This window comes from Podarcis vaucheri (genome assembly GCF_965113315.1).
Source record: "Podarcis vaucheri genome assembly, chromosome: 5".
Taxonomy (NCBI): domain Eukaryota; kingdom Metazoa; phylum Chordata; class Lepidosauria; order Squamata; family Lacertidae; genus Podarcis; species Podarcis vaucheri.
Genome location: NC_138763.1, coordinates 101420467 through 101436828, shown reverse-complemented (window position 1 = coordinate 101436828; position 16362 = coordinate 101420467). Strand labels below are relative to the sequence as shown.

The window sequence follows — 16362 nt, the reverse complement described above, 5'->3', positions numbered from 1 at the left end:
TTGGTCAGGTCCAGGATGTATTTGGGGGGATTGTATTTGTTTTGGATGGCTGTCAAGGCTTCATTAATGGGCACTTGAGTGAAGAGAGATACAACATCGAAGCTCACAAGAAGGTCATCGGGATGTAGGTATTGCTTCTTTATTGTTTCTATGAACTGGAAGGAGTTAGTAACGTGTGAAGCGATGGATTCTGCATAGGGCTGAAGTTGCTTAACGAGAAATTTAGCGAGATTTTGTAGAGGTGAGCCTATGGAGCTGACTATTGGTCTGAGTGGTGTTCCTTCTTTGTGTATCTTGGGGAGACCGTAGAGTTTGGGGCATCTGGATGATTTTTCTCTGGGGATGATTCTTAGCTGGATTTCTTCACTGATAGGAGAGGCTTTTATTTTGGATTTGGTGGTTTTTTCCAGATAGGTGGTGGGATCTGTTTTTATAGGTTGGTAGGTAGGGTCTTGGAGTAGATTTGATAGTTTTGCTTGGTAGTCCGATGTGTTCATCACAACAGTGGCGTTGCCTTTGTCTGCTGGGAGAATGATTATGTTGTTGTCTTTCCTCAGGTTGGTGAGTGCTTTCTGTTCTTCTTTGTGTAAATTGCTTCTGGGTGGTTTGCTGGAGCAGAGGATGTTGGTGACTTCAAGTCTGATTTTATTGGCTTCATCTGGGTCGATTTTGGTCAGGCTAGCTTCGACTCCGCATATGATGTTTTCCGTGGGGATGCGTCTCGGGGCGACTGCAAAGTTGAAACCTTTGGAGAGTACTTTGGTTTCAGTTGGGGTGAGGATCCTGTCTGATATGTTATGTACTGTTTGTTTCATGGGTTGTTGTGGAGGGTGGCTGGGCTTCTGGCGTTTCTCTAGTTTGTAGAGTTTGTTGGCGTGTCTGTCTGTCTTATGTGAGGTCTCAGTTTCAGCTCTCCAGACGGCAGAGAAAGCACTCACCAACCTGAGGAAAGACAACAACATAATCATTCTCCCAGCAGACAAAGGCAACGCCACTGTTGTGATGAACACATCGGACTACCAAGCAAAACTATCAAATCTACTCCAAGACCCTACCTACCAACCTATAAAAACAGATCCCACCACCTATCTGGAAAAAACCACCAAATCCAAAATAAAAGCCTCTCCTATCAGTGAAGAAATCCAGCTAAGAATCATCCCCAGAGAAAAATCATCCAGATGCCCCAAACTCTACGGTCTCCCCAAGATACACAAAGAAGGAACACCACTCAGACCAATAGTCAGCTCCATAGGCTCACCTCTACAAAATCTCGCTAAATTTCTCGTTAAGCAACTTCAGCCCTATGCAGAATCCATCGCTTCACACGTTACTAACTCCTTCCAGTTCATAGAAACAATAAAGAAGCAATACCTACATCCCGATGACCTTCTTGTGAGCTTCGATGTTGTATCTCTCTTCACTCAAGTGCCCATTAATGAAGCCTTGACAGCCATCCAAAACAAATACAATCCCCCCAAATACATCCTGGACCTGACCAACCACTGCCTAACCAACACGTACTTCATCCACAATGGTCAAAGATACAAACAGATAGAAGGAGCACCTATGGGATCACCCCTCTCACCGGTCATCGCAAATTTGTACATGGAACACTTTGAAACCAATGCTTTAGACAAGTCAGAACACAAACCCAAACTTTGGCTCAGATATGTTGACGACACCTTTGTAATTTGGCCACACGGGAAAGAAAAACTAGATAGCTTCCTCACACATCTCAACAGCCTACACCCCAAAATACAATTCACTATGGAAATAGAAGACAACAACCAACTCCCCTTTCTTGACGTCCTAATCTACAAAAAACCTGATGGCTCCCTAGGACACACTATCTACCAGAAAAAAACACACACCAACCGCTACTTACATGCACAATCACACCACCACCCTGCACAAATAAACTCCGTAGCCAAGACTCTCATCTCCAGAACCAAACGCCTGGCTGACAAAGACCACTTGACAACTGAGTTACAGAATCTCTCAAATGTGTTAATCGCCAATGGATACCAGAAAAACAGGGTTACGAAGCTAATCCAAAAAGAAACACCCCCCAAAAACCAAGACACAGAAGAAAACAATGGCATGGCCCTCCTTCCTTATATCAAGGGCACTACAGACAAAATCAGCAAAATCCTCCATAAACACAATATCAAAACAGCCTTCTGCACCAACCAAAAAATAGCCAATATCCTCAGAAACCCAAAAGACAAAATCCAGCTGGAAAACCAAGGGGTCTATGAAATACCCTGCAAAGTCTGCCCAGCCACGTACATTGGACAAACAAACAGACGAATAAATGCACGTATCGCAGAACACAAGAATGCCGTCAAAAAAGAAGAAAAAACTTCCTCTCTTTTCCAACACATGAAAGAAACAGGACACGAAATTAATTTTGCAGATTCCAAATTGCTCTTTAACATGGAACATCACCACAAGAGAATAATCATGGAAGCCATCGAGATAGAGAAACACCCTCACAACATGAACAAGCGTGACGACACGTCCCGCCTGCCAGACATCTGGAAATTAGCCCTCCCCACAAAAACCGACACCAGAACCAGAGGCACACAGAACGCCGTCACCAATCAACCACACCAGACCCAAACCCAGACCCTCTCCACAGACATATTACAGACTCCATCCAGTAACCAAACTATAGTGGCACCTCCGGATGCTGCACCCCCCTGCAATCCCTACACAGATCTGGCTGGCACAAGGCACAAAACCACAGCTCGCCCCTATACACGAAGCCAAGCCAGAGCACAACTAAATGCAGCACAGCCATCTTCTCAGAAAAACTCTTCACAAGCTCAAGAGGTCAAGACACAAAAGCTTTAGCAACTAATCTACACTTAATGACCCACCCAGTGGTATTCAGAATATCACTCATGAAATCACTCAAGATATCCCTCAAGTAATTAAGGAACAAAAGAAGAAGAGGCACACTAATCTAGGAACTTCCTCTCTGCCCAGAACGTTGGAGGCTATACACCACACCCCTCAACAGTATTTATAGGAACTCAAACACCAGATTCTGCTCTGTTCCAGTAACAAGAAGCCGAAAGCACCAGCCTGAAGATGACGAGTGAGACCTCGTCGAAACGTCGCACAGACACCCCGACTCTTACACGGGAAGACACCCGAAGACACCAAAACCTGCATATATATATATATATATATATATATATATATATATATATATATATATATATATATAAAATATGTCCACTAGCACCTTAGAGTTTGTTCTTGGTATAAGCTTCCGTGTGCATGCACACTTCAGCTACCAAAGATTGGATTAAGGTGTATAGACCCTGATGTTGGGAAAGATTGAGGGCACAAGGAGAAGGGGATGACAGAGGATGAGATGGTTGGATAGTGTTCTCGAAGCTACCGGCATGAGTTTGACCAAACTGCGGGAGGCAGTGGAAGACAGGAGTGCCTGGCGTGCTCTGGTCCAGGGGGCCACGAAGAGTCGGACACGACTAAACGACTAAACAACAACAATCTCCGTTAACATCTTCACATTTTAAACATACACGAATCTACCAAAGTCTGTGTCTCTTTAATTCTGTGACTCACAGCACACACACGCAACAACCTGGCACATATCTACTCCTCAGAGCCATACGTGCCAGTGGATTTGTGCCTCTGTGTTTTTGTGGTAGATACGTGTCTACCACACGTGGTAGATACGTGTCTGTGGATTTGTGCCTCTGTATTTGCTGCTAACACCCACGAGCACGTGTAGCACGGGGGAACCCTTGGGTGGGGTGGAACCCTCTTTTCTACGGCTCGGGTTTCCAGGCCGCGGCGGGGGAAGCTTTTTGCTACCGGACCGGGCCTTGCATTTCTCGCTTCTCAGCCCCGCGCGCGGAAGGAGGCTCCCGTTGCCATGGCGACCTCCGCCGCGCCGCGCCTGCTGCCGCCGGGCCTCTCCGCAGGCCGCGCTCTCCCCTTCCCGGCCCTGCGGCGATGGCTGAGCCGAGGCGGAGCCCCGAGGCCCCCCGGCGCGGGGGAGGCGGCGAGCGCGGCGGGGCTGTTGCGGGACGCGGCGGCGGCGGCGGCGGAGGACGAGGCGCCGCGGTCGGGGCCTGTCGGGAAGGCGCGCCGGGCTCCCGAGGAGGCTTCGGTGCTGCTCTTCCCCGGCCAGGGCAGCCAGTTCGTGGGGATGGGCCGCGGGCTCCTGCGCTACCCGAACGTGCGGGAGCTGTACCGCGTGGCCGAGGGCGTCCTGGGCTACGACCTGCTGGGCCTCTGCTGCCGAGGGCCCGGCGCCCAGCTGGAGCGCACCGTGCACAGCCAGCCCGCCGTCTTCGTCAGCTCCCTGGCCGCCGTGGAGAAGCTGCACCACGAGCAGCCCAGGGTGAGGGGGCACCCCGGGGGCATCTAGTCCAGCCCCCGGCCAGGCAGGAGGCTCAGCTAGAGCAGCCGCCTCCCCGAGAGAGGGCCAGGCAGGCGCCCGCAGAGCAGGAGCATCTCCCACCCCCTGACTGCCTCTGACTGTGGTGGCCGTGGGTTGCCCTCTCCTGACCTCCATTTGCCTAATCCAGGGGTGTCCAAACTTTTTTCAAAGAGGGCCAGATTTGATGAAGTGAATATGCCTGAGGGCCAGTGGCGTAGCGTGGGGGGTGCAGGGGGCCCCGGCCGCACCGGGCGCAACATCTGGGGGTTAGGGTTAGGGGGCGCAAATCCACGGGTTAGGGGCGCAAATTACTTGCCTTGCCCCGGGTGCTGACAACCCACGCTGCGCCACTGCTGAGGGCCGACCAAAGTTACCTATTTAAGGATTGAAGTTGTTGTGCTTTTTCTTGGATTTCCTCCCCGCCAGGAAATAAACTGCCACAGGGGCCGGATTGAACCAACCAGCAGGCCGGATTAGGCCCCAGGGCCAGACTTTGGACATGCCAATCCTCTTTTAAAGGCCGCCACCTCCTGTGGGAGGGAGTGCCGTAGTTTGACTACGTGAAGCACTTGGGCTTTGTCTGCCCCAAAGTCTCCCAACGTTCAGCTTCGCTAGAGTTCTATGTTAGGAGAAAGGGAGGGAGACTTTCCTCTGCCCACTTTCTCTGTGCCAAGGAGAAAGAAGCCGGCTGCGCCACAATGGACAGTGCGCAGGGTGCCGTTCCTGCGTTTCTCACACTATGTGAACTGCGTAGGGTGTTTCTGGATCACTTCTAATTGTTACTTACTGGAGACTTTTTAAATTTCTACAGGTAGTGGAGAGCTGTGTGGCAGCTGCTGGATTCAGCATTGGAGAATATGCAGCCCTTGTTTTTGCAGGAGCCATAGACTATGCAGAAGGTATCAAGAAAGTACCCTTGCACTTTCATATTAAATGTTTATCTAAAATCTTTGCAATGCAAGGATAGCATGTAGCCGGGGGGCATGGCAGGGGGGCGTAGCCCCAGGTGCACAATTTGGGGGCGGGGCACAAACCAGGTACCCCCCTGGGATCCCCACCCTGCCCTGTCTGCTGCTGGGGGTCTCTGGGCCCTGGAGCCCAGCCTCACTGCTGCATCTCCAGCCCCCTTGCTGAATGGCTGCCTGGCCAGCGTTGGGGGAGTGGGATTCACATGCCAGGCTCTTTGGCTGGGCTCCTCCTTTTGCAAGTGGGGAGGCAGAGCAGCATGGCCCTGCTTGGTTCCAGTGGTGATGGCTGGGCTGGTGCAATGGATTTTGTTCACCCTCTGCACCCCACCCCTGCCCATGTGCACATGCGCCCCAGGTGCTAGCAGACAACTCAGTGTTGCTGACTCTGGCGCATTAGTCTTGGCACACAATTCTGTGTGGTCCTCTGCTAGTGAAGGCAGTGGCAGAGCTTCATGCTCTGGCACTGAGGGTACGAAGAGCCGCCTGCAGGGGCGTGGTGCCCAGTGCGGGCGGGGAGGCAGTCGCGATGGAACCCCACTGGGATTGCGCTGCTGGGGGCGGTGCGCTCTCCTCACACTCCTCTTCCTCCGCCACTGAGTGAAGGGTGTCTTAGTGTCCAGCTATTTTATTTCTTCCTCAACTTTATGTGTTACATCTTTGTGTTATTTAAGTAATAAGTAAGTAAAATTAAAATCCAGAACAAGTCTATATAATGTGTACAAAAGAATAACCAACTTTGCAGTAGATAAAAATGTGAGGATTTCTTGTATTAATATCTTTATAGACATATTGGGAATAAGTTGTAAGATTCTGAATTTAAATATCATTGCTTGCAGGAAAGTTGCTTCAACTAGTCTGAAGTCTAGCTTCTATTGACATAAATACAGTTTGGGGCAGACAGTAGCTTAGTTGAGCATTATGCCAAATCATGACTTGTATGAACTTTATTAACTGAAACCATGGTTTGAGCTTCCAAACACCCAAAAGGCGTGCTAAGCCATGGATGACAAATTCACTTCAAACTGTGGTTTCTGTTTGCTGGTTTGTTAATTCAGATGTGGAAAAGCATAGACTACATTGGACATCATACTGAACTATGTTTTAGCATAGCGTGCATGAGCCCAGCTTCTCTGCCTTGTGTGCCTCCCCTTTCCCAGCTCTGGTGACGTGGGAAGCAACATTTACAGGTGAAACTCGAAAAATTAGAATATCATGGAAAGTCCATTTATTTCAGTAATTCAACTTATAAGGTGAAACTGATATATGAGATAGACTCATGCCAAGAGAAAGATGAGAGACATGAGACCGAGCAATGCAGAAGAGCTGAAGGCTGCTATTGAAGCATCCTGGTCTTCCATAACACCTCAGCAGTGCCACAGGCTGATAGCATCCATGCCACGCCGCATTGAGGCAGTAATTGATGCAAAAGGGGCCCAAACCAAGTACTGAGTACATATGCATGCTTCTACTTCTCAGAGGTCCAATATTGCTCTATTTGCAATCCTTGTTTTGCTGATTTCATTTAATATTCTAATTTTCTGAGATTGTTAATTTGGGGTTTTCATCAGCTGTACATCATAATCATCACAATTATTATTTTTTTTTTCTTTTTTTTAAAAAAATAATATTTATTGCTTTTCCAACCATTTAAACACAATAGAACAGAAAAAACAAAAAAGGAAAAGGAAAAGCAAAGAAAAAATAGAAAAAACATAAGATTAACAAAACAAGACGCAAACAATTTAAAACACAAAACAATTTCAATATCTTAACTTTCATTCCCTTATTTCCACGACCTCCTCACACCTCCCTTTTTGTATTCCACTTCTATTAATTGTTTCAGCAATTCCTTTCCATCTTCCTCTGTTTTCTATCCTATAATTATCTTAACATATTCTAATCTTATTTTTCCCTTTAATACTCTATTAGTCCATTTATACTTAATTCCTTATAGCATTTCTACTAAAGCCATATAACTTCATTCCAACATTTTTCTAACATTCATTATTTTTACAATATTTCTATAAATAGTCTTAAACTTTTTCCAGTCTTCTTCCACCGTCTCTTCTCCCTGGTCTCGGATTTCTGCCAGTCGTTTCCGCCAATTCCATATAGTCCATCAACTTCATCTGCCATTCTTCCCGGCTAGATAAATCTTGTGTCTTCCAGTACTTCACAATGAGTATTCTTGCTGCTATTGTTGCATACGTGAAAAGAGTTCTATCCTTCTTTAACACCAATTGGCTGACCATGCCCAGGAGAAAGGCCTCTGGTTTCTTCAAAAAAGGTATATTTAAATACCTTTTTCATCTCGTTATAAATCATCTCCCAAAGTGTCTTAATCCTTGGGCATGTCCACCAAAGGTGAACTCTAATCCTCAAATTCATCTGTTTTTCTTTGAGTTCAGTCATAGCAAGCGTCAACTTATATTCATCAAGTTGCTTCTGTAGGGCTGGGGTTCTCTTGCTCTTTCTCTCCAGTTGTGTTTCTTTACATTCAGCAACAACAGTTTTTTCCCTGGCCTCCTCCGCAGTTTGCCGTATCGAAATAGGTTCCTATGTCAATTTCTGGGTAGTTTCTCTATTAGTATTATTTATACTTTCTATATTTAAGTTAGTTTTAATGATTGAAACATCCACTTTCGCATTTATCGTGTCCATTTTCCTGCGAAGCTGAGCCAATGAATCATTTAGAGCCTCTTCTGTCAACATTTCTCTTGGTTTTACATATACTGGTACAAAGGCTCAGAAAAAGCAGGGGGGGGGCTGATGGTGGACCTCTCCTGGATTGTTGCCAAGTCCTCCCAGACCTTAATGTTTTGTCAGCAGTTGACTGGTCTGTTTTTCCTCTTCCATTAACCATAACACTTAAAAGCTTCAAGGTCAGTCCCTGGGACTGACCATAATCATCACAATTATAACAAATAAAGGTTTGACATATCTCGCTTTGCATGTCATGAGTCTATCTCATATATTAGTTTCACCTTTTAAGTTGAATTACTGAAATAAATGAACCTTTCCACGATATTCTAATTTCTCGAGTTTCACCTGTAAATAAAAGCAGAAGTGAACACTTCAGTACTCTCCTCAGCTGTGGGACTGTACAAGCCTAGGAGGCTAGACTTGTTTATGCCATGCTAAATGAGAGTTTGGTGTGATGTCTAAATGACTAAATTTCCTTAGGCATGGCATGGCATGTTACGTGAATGCAGCCTATCGATGTTAACCAGAGTGAAAGCATGAAAAAATATACCAGTACATTTGGGTCCCTGTTGCAAGAATCCAGATTGCCAGCCTTTCATGCTTAATTTTCCTGGATACTTAGGTTCTGGTCATCTTGAATCTACATTAGTGGTGTTTTAGGGAACCCCTGAACTCTGTGGATGTGTATCAGATGTTCTTCAGTTGGGGACAAGGACCACACAGCTGCATGGGTGTGTTCTGCAGTGTGCTTTCTGTTCATGGTGGACAACAGCCTAGCCAGTGTCCTTATAACTGACTGTGCACTTTACCTCTCTATCTGTGTAATAGTTACATGGAAACATGCATTTGAGTTTGTAAAGTCACAGCTATTTTTCTCTGTAGCTTCCATTTATCTTATGCTGAAGTTAAGTCCTCTTTCTTTTCTTTAGCCTTATATGCAGTGAAGGTGCGTGCTGAAGCTATGCAGGAGGCATCGGAAGCTGTCCCAAGTGGAATGTTATCTGTTATTGGCCGGCATAATTCAAATTATGTCACTGCTTGCTTGGAAGCTCGTGAATATTGCAAGTCATTGGGAATTGAAAATCCTGTATGTGAAGTTTCAAACTACTTGTTTCCAGGCAGCAGAGTCATTGCAGGACATTTGCAGGTATTATTTCAAAATAATGGTTCTGAATATCTTGAAATTTGTGGGGTTTTCAGTAGCACTGCTGACAGCCAAGAGAACAGTAGTACTTAGACATATTCTGTATTTTGAGGGGAGAAGTTTGCTTGCTTGTTATATGAATTGTATTTTTATCCTGTTTTTTTTTTTACATTCAAAGTACCTATACTAATAGCCATCAATTGATATATTTAATTTTAAAAAATAATAATAAACACATTTAAAACCATTTCATAATAATAAGAACAATAGTAATGAGAATAGCAGAAGAACAGCATTAAAAATAAGTTAATGTTTGAAATCAAAGGAGCAATGAAAAGATTTTCACTGATTTCTAAAGGGGGGGGGGAGTACAATAGATTTAGCCAAACAGGTCTTACAGACAAGCACATTTGCAGTGGGAAAAGGGCAGCCCTCCTCAGACAGAGGTGATATCAGGGCCAGATGACCTCATAGTGAAAGGGGCTCCCTGGTTTCCCCGACTGTAAGTTTTTCTAGCTTTAAAGTTAAGCACCAGTACCTTAAATTGAACATAGGCACTGACTGGTGGAGCTCCTTAATATTCCCAACGCATGCTGTTCTGCTAACCCTGGCCAACAGCTGTGCAGCTACATTCTGAAGTTTCTGAACAATATTCAAAGGCAGCCGCTTGTAATTGGGATTAGAATTGAAGCCTGTCACCTGGCAACAGGATCTAACTGACATGCAGTGATGATGTAAAGCACATGTAGCAACCTAGTGCTCTCCAAATGTTTTGAACAAAGCTCTCCTCAGCCCCAGGCAGCATGGCCAATAGTCAGGGATGATCAGAGATGTATTCCAACAACATATGGAGAGCACCACATAGGCTACCCTTGGTATAAAACAAAAATGGAAACACAACAAATGCAATTTAGGTATAAAAGCCACCCGCCAACATTTGGGTAGCAAAGACTAAGCCAGCACTTTACGTTTCCCTACAAAGTTTTAAGTCTCTGTTGAACAACAGCTACCAGACTTTTAGAAGACATCTGAAGGCTCCTAACCAAAATGTACAACCAACTACTAGACTGGGACACCATGGATGAGGAGGTCAAGGAGGTTATGATCAAGTGGGCCATAGACTTAGGACACCCCCTAGATTACGAAAGATGGGAAAAACTATGGAATAAGGATATGAAATTTTCAGCGTGTGTCGGACTCCGAGAAAATATGGAAAAGATGATGTACCGTTGGTACATCACCCCAACAAAATTAGCTAAAATGTATAAAACCGGGGATAAGACCTGTTGGAAATGCAAAAAGAAGGAGGGAGACTTTATACATATGTGGTGGACCTGCGAAGAAGTAAGGAAGTTCTGGGGCTCCGTTTACGATGAACTAAAAAAGATTTTAAAATACACCTTCCCAAAAAAGCCTGAGGCATTTCTTTTGGGAATGGTGGGGAATGAGATCAAGAAAGATGATCAAACTCTATTTCAGTATGCAACAGTAGCCGCTAGGATACTGTTGGCTCAGAATTGGAAAATACCCAACATCCCAACAATCAGGGATTGGCAAACCAAGTTAATGGAATATATCGACTTAGCAATGATGACACAGAAGATCAGGCAACAGAAAAACACCAAATTTATTAATGATTGGAATAAATTTTTCTCATACATGGAGGCGATATTAGGGAATACTAAAATCACAGTAGGTATAATATAAAAACCGCGAGGTAGAAAGGACGATTAGTAAAAGACCCTGCCGTATATATTGTTGAGATACAGCTCACGTCGTGGTGGTGGGAAGTCAAATAATGTAAAAGATTTGTATAATAATTCTGTACTTAACCAGTTGGGAATTTGATTTTGGTCTGTATAACTTTCTTATTTTTCTTTTTTTGTTTTGTTTTATTTTTACTGATGATGTATATGTGTTTTTTTAGATCTTGGAATAAAATAAAGGTTTTTTTAAAATATATTGTCAGGGTTGCTTCCAGATCCTAGCTCACAGAGGATCACGCCAGCCAGCGATCATTAAATAAAAGTCTTTATTGAGTTACAGTCTCCATTCTCAATCTTCTGCGTGCAACTCTACGTCTTATGCTTAGATCGGCGAAGCTCCGTCTGAGTCTCCGCCCCTTGCGCACCAACTTAATATCCTAGCCCTGCTCCACCTTTTCCGCCTGACAGTTCTCCTCTGGGTCCCTCTGCCCCCCTGGTTCTCTTCCTTCCGGGATTCTTCTGACGCTGACTCCCCGGACCCTCCTGTCTCCTTGCGCCGGGCTTTAGGACCTGGCTCCCTTTCCGGGCTGCCTACTGCGCCACCTTCCTGTGCATTTGAACTTGGCGCGCGCGCCCAACCTTCCACCTTCCGTCTAACCGTCTCTTCGCTCCCCGATGGAGGTGTGGCCACTCCTGACTCGTGCCCTCCCTCCTGTTGTGAGCTGCCAGTGCTTGATCCCTGGCGCCCTTCCTCTTCCCTGCTCTCTGGCGGTGACGCTGGTCCCGATTTCCAACTGCTCCCCTCTGAGTCCCCTCTGGCTCTATCTTCCTGGGGTGTCCCCCTAGTCTCCCCCCTTGCCCTGGCCACTGGTGCTCCTTTTTGTGAATCTTCTGATTCACTGGAAAGACTCGGAGATCTCGGGTCGTCGTCATCACTCATCTTTTCTTCTGCCTCCTCCCCCTCGCTCTCTGTTTCCTCCCTTGCCCTCGCCTCTGCTCCTGAACCCCTGACATATATATAAAAAAAGAAGACATCTGAAGGCAGCCCTGTTCAGGGAAGCTTTTACTGTTTGATGTATTAGAGTATTTTAATATTTTTTTGGGGAAGCCGCCCAGAGTGGCTGGGGAAGCCCAGCCAGATGGGCGGGGTACAAATAAAAAATTATTATTATTATTATTATTATTATTATTATTATTATTATGCTTTTTATGTCCTTTATTTTCTTCCTCTTGGAGGCATGCGTCCTCTGACTTGTAGGCCACAATGAATTTATAGGGTTTTCCTAAGAGCCAAATGACATTAATAGCAGTTCTAGATTGAAGGCAGTAACTCTGTTTTTGTGGTTCAGTGTTCTGTTTCATTTTTATTTCAGGCTTTGGAGTTTTTGCAGCAAAATTCAAAAAAATACTCATTTGTGAGAGTGAAAATGCTGCCAGTCAGTGGTGCTTTTCATACACAACTTATGGAACCAGCAGTGGGACCTTTGTCTGAAGCCCTCAACTCAATTAATATTCAGAAGCCTCTCATCCCTGTCTATTCAAATGTGGAAAACCGGAGATACACTGAACCGAAACAGATCCAGCGCTTGTTAGTGAAGCAGTTGGTTTCACCAGTGAAATGGGAGCAGACGATGCATGCCATCTACGAAAGGAAAAAAGGAGTAGGATTTCCTTATACTTATGAAGTGGGGCCTGGGAAACAGCTAGGAACAATCCTAAAAGCCTGCAATTTGAAGGCCTGGAAGTTCTATGAACATATTGATGTTTCAGAAGATGAAAAAGCATAGAGATGTCTGTAGGAAAAGTTTTCATTTTAAATGGATTTATTGTTAGGTAAAAATGAAATCATGCAAGCCCTGGAGGAAGACACAACATAGTCTTTTGGAGAGGGAGCTGTATACCGTTATGCCATTGCTATCTCCCTACACAACTAGCACAGAAGAATTGCTTGTTACCTCAGAGGCCACTCTGGGTCTCACTTCTTCAGACAAAAAGATTTGACCATGAGTCATCAATTACTTTGCTACAAACTTTTTAAAGAATTGTTTTATATAAGCCTGATCAATAGTACCTGCATTGGCCAAAGAATCGTGGTGACTTATGCTCAGTGTCTTGCTTTAACTTTTAAGAATCAGTGAAATAATAATAAAGTTAAAATGTTTTCTTTGTTTTACATATCATTTATTGTGGGTGAGAGATCCGCATTTGGTGTATAATCGGTAACTGTAACTTGCCCCACTGAGATAATATATTGGGTGCAGTGATTGTGTGACCCATTGTATGCTATCTATGCATAATGTCCCATTAATTTTTTAGAAGAAGAGAAGAAGAAGAGTTTGGATTTGATATCCCGCCTTTCACTCCCTTTAAGGAGTCTCAAAGCGGCTAACATTCTCCTTTCCCTTCCTTCCCCACAACAAACACTCTGTGAGGTGAGTGGGGCTGAGAGACTTCAGAGAAGTGTGACTGGCCCAAGGTCACCCAGCAGCTGCATGTGGAGGAGAGGAGACACGAACCCGGTTCCCCAGATTACGTGACTACCGCTCTTAACCACTACACCACACTCACACTATTAAGGTCCCCATTTTGCAAAGTACCTCATCAGTTTTCCTTCTGGACATGAGTAAAATTATAAATCGGGCACCACAGGTTTTTGGAGAGTTGGGTCTGCTAAAGGCTCTGCTAAAGACCATGTGCTGTAGACAACTGAGTGGTACTCAGAATAGACCCATTGAAATTAATGGGCTGAAGTTAGCCATGCCTTTTAATATCAGTGGATCTTGTCGGAACATGAGCTCCTTCTATGTAGCTGGTAACAGCATTGGTGTTTAAGCGTCAGGAGTTTTTCTTGAGACGCTTCCATCTGTTCAGAAGATGTCCAGAAAGAAAAGCTGGGAAACGTTACATGGCATCCCAGGCCACTCTCAATTTGCACAGGGATTGTGTTCCACGGAGAACACCTATAGCCAAAATCACATATAGTCAAAGCACATTAGGTTCAACAGCAGGTGGATTGCCAAAGTTTCCCCCCTCGAATGCCCATCACCATTTGTAATTCCCCCCCCCCCAGCGCATAAAGCTGATTGTGCAAAGTTAAGTTTGTGAAAATTGCAAGTTACCTTTATTCTTGCTAACAGCCTTCCAATATAGGTTTGCTTTTCAGTCAACAGCATAAGGGTAGTGCAGCACTCTGTTGTGTTAAGTGGCTTACAATGCAATCTTCTGCCAGTCTGAGAAAAAACAGGACTTCAGGGAAAACACAGCATATTGGTCTCATGGTTATATCATGAGGATGTTGCATAAAGAGCGAGTGAAGAAAATGTTACCATCCCACACTGAACACTTGCTGTGGAAGCACTCCTAACAGTGGATGGATTTTAGATGTTCTTTCTAGAATCATCTCAGGTAGTCTTCTGCCAGAGGATGGCAGCAGTGTATAAATCATTTCTTACAGCTGAGATAGGTAAAAAAATTGCTGGCTTTTTTTGGTAGCAAATACAAAATGTAAGCATGCTTTTTGTTTGTGCGACACCTGTGGGTTGAAATAAATCTCAGTGTCCAAAAGCATTGAACTGCAATAAAAAAACAGTTCCTGGATCTTCCTCAAGTCACAAGTCAGCGAGTTACAAACTGAAAGATAAACTACATCTTTCAGAGTAACATATTTTTGAAACATCGGGATTTCAGTTCTAATAAATCCAGTGCATTATGTCAATGTAGTTTCTTGATTCTTGGCTATTCAACAACTACAGACCACTTCTAGATGTGAAAATCCACTCTTAGAGCTGAGCTCTGCTGCCATGATTTGCAGACATGGTATATTTCGGGCAGGATCTAATTACTGGATGTGAGCCAGCAGTAGAAGGTTTAGGTAAGCTGGCACAGGAATATAACCAGCATTCAGTGTTATCTACAATAGCAGCACCTTTCTGAAAGGAATAGAGGTTCAGTTTCTGTGAAGAAAAAGTTTCTATGAAGAAATTATTCATCGTAAATATGAAACTGATTTCCTTCTAGCCTGTCAGGACAAATTCCACTCTTGATGTGTGTAAACATTAACTACAATAAAGCTCAGAGGAGGCCTTTGTATACTTTAGTGTAAGGGTGTGGCATGATGTCAGCTCAATGTTCAAATTCCTGTTTTGAAGCTAATTCTTGTCTTTGAAGCAAGAGTGTCCTACAAAGAAACACCGATTCTTTGCTTTTAGAATCTGATTGCTAAAAAGAGCCTTGCAGGAGCCCCAGCAGCAGCAAAATGGTGGAGGAAGCCTGAAAGGTGTCTTCTAAAAGTTCTGTGTCTTTCTGAATGTTTTCCTGGCAAACTTTTGTCAGTGTTGTCATTATTGTCATTCAGTTCCCATCATCCAAGTGCTGGTGAATAGGTAGCCAAAAACCCACATATAAGAGATTGGTATTTGCGGAGTTGGAGAAGCCGTGAGGTGGCAAAAATACCAAACAAAACAAAAAAAAGCCTTTTAAGGATGGAAAGGCTCAGGGAAGACTGATGATCCCTGCAGCCTAAGATGGCCTAAGGATGCCAGCCCCAGCTCCTACATCTTTTAAGTGGGGCTTGGAGATTCATTTATTTTCCATAGCTTTCAATGTGAAGTCATAAATAGTGGCTGTTTGTTGAGTTATGACCAAGTTTTCTTAATGTCTCTCTTAATTTCCTTGTAATTAATTACATGTTAAAGTTTTTTATCAGTCAAATTTATATTTTAAAAACCCATAGTAAGCCACTTTATAATCCACAAATTCCTTAAGTACATAATCTTTCTGAACTACAAGCTTTCTGTCTACCCATGTTAATTTATGTGTTTCCTATCTTCCTCCAAGGAGCTTAAGGGAAAACATACAGGTTTTTAGGTATTTTATTTTTAGGGATTTTCTTGTCAAACATGCAAGCCCCCTCTGGAGTCTGAACTGGTAAATATAGGTCACTGGAACATACTATTGTGTTAACACCAGCATTTTCAAGTTTTGTCCTGGTAAACTTTATTGAATACAGGTGGCGACCAGAGCCCCTGCGCACATTGGCCGAGCACACATAAGCCCACCCTGCCCCCATTCCATTCTCAGAGTCCACTATATCTTATGACCAGCATCAGAAAGTAAAAGCTCCCCCCTAATTTAAGTCTGTATTTCTTCAAGCAGAGGACCAAACCTCATGAGGACCTTCAGAGCCTTCATGCAAAGACAATGGTACGAAATGGTAAGAAATCAGTATGTATGCCATTAAGACATTGTCAAAAGCTACCAGCCAAAAGAGCTCAAGAGTGTTATCAACTTCAGGTGCCAATTCTACCATATATCCATATAAAGCTTGAAAGAATGACACTAGGGAGAAAAGAACCAACTGTAAATGGGCGTAATACTAATATCAGCCGTCTGTGGCAAAGCAGTCTCTGATGTACGTGG

The 16362-nt window shown here is 44.3% G+C and overlaps 1 protein-coding gene across 2 annotated transcripts; it reads left to right on the top strand.

Moving 5' to 3' along the window:
* Positions 1-3898: 3898 nt before the first annotated feature.
* On the top strand, positions 3899-13107 carry MCAT (malonyl-CoA-acyl carrier protein transacylase). 2 transcript variants are annotated; one of them, XM_082222988.1, is made up of 4 exons: positions 3899-4219; positions 5235-5322; positions 9024-9241; positions 12318-13107. In XM_082222988.1, exons 1-4 carry the CDS (start codon positions 3914-3916, stop codon positions 12729-12731), a joined length of 1026 nt encoding a protein of 341 aa, XP_082079114.1. In that variant the 5' UTR covers positions 3899-3913; the 3' UTR covers positions 12732-13107. The 2 variants fall into 2 exon arrangements, with proteins under 2 accessions (XP_082079114.1, XP_082079113.1); XM_082222987.1 differs by having other exon boundaries at positions 3899-4384.
* The last annotated feature ends 3255 nt before the right edge of the window (positions 13108-16362 follow it).

Coding starts and splice junctions, on each gene's coding strand:
- MCAT (XM_082222987.1), top strand. CDS start 3,914: ATGGCGACCTCCGCCGCGCCGCGCCTGCTGCCGCCGGGCCTCTCCGCA. Junction 5,323..9,023: donor AGCCATAGACTATGCAGAAG/GTATCAAGAAAG, acceptor TCTTTTCTTTAG/CCTTATATGCAGTGAAGGTG. Junction 9,242..12,317: donor TCATTGCAGGACATTTGCAG/GTATTATTTCAA, acceptor TTTTTATTTCAG/GCTTTGGAGTTTTTGCAGCA.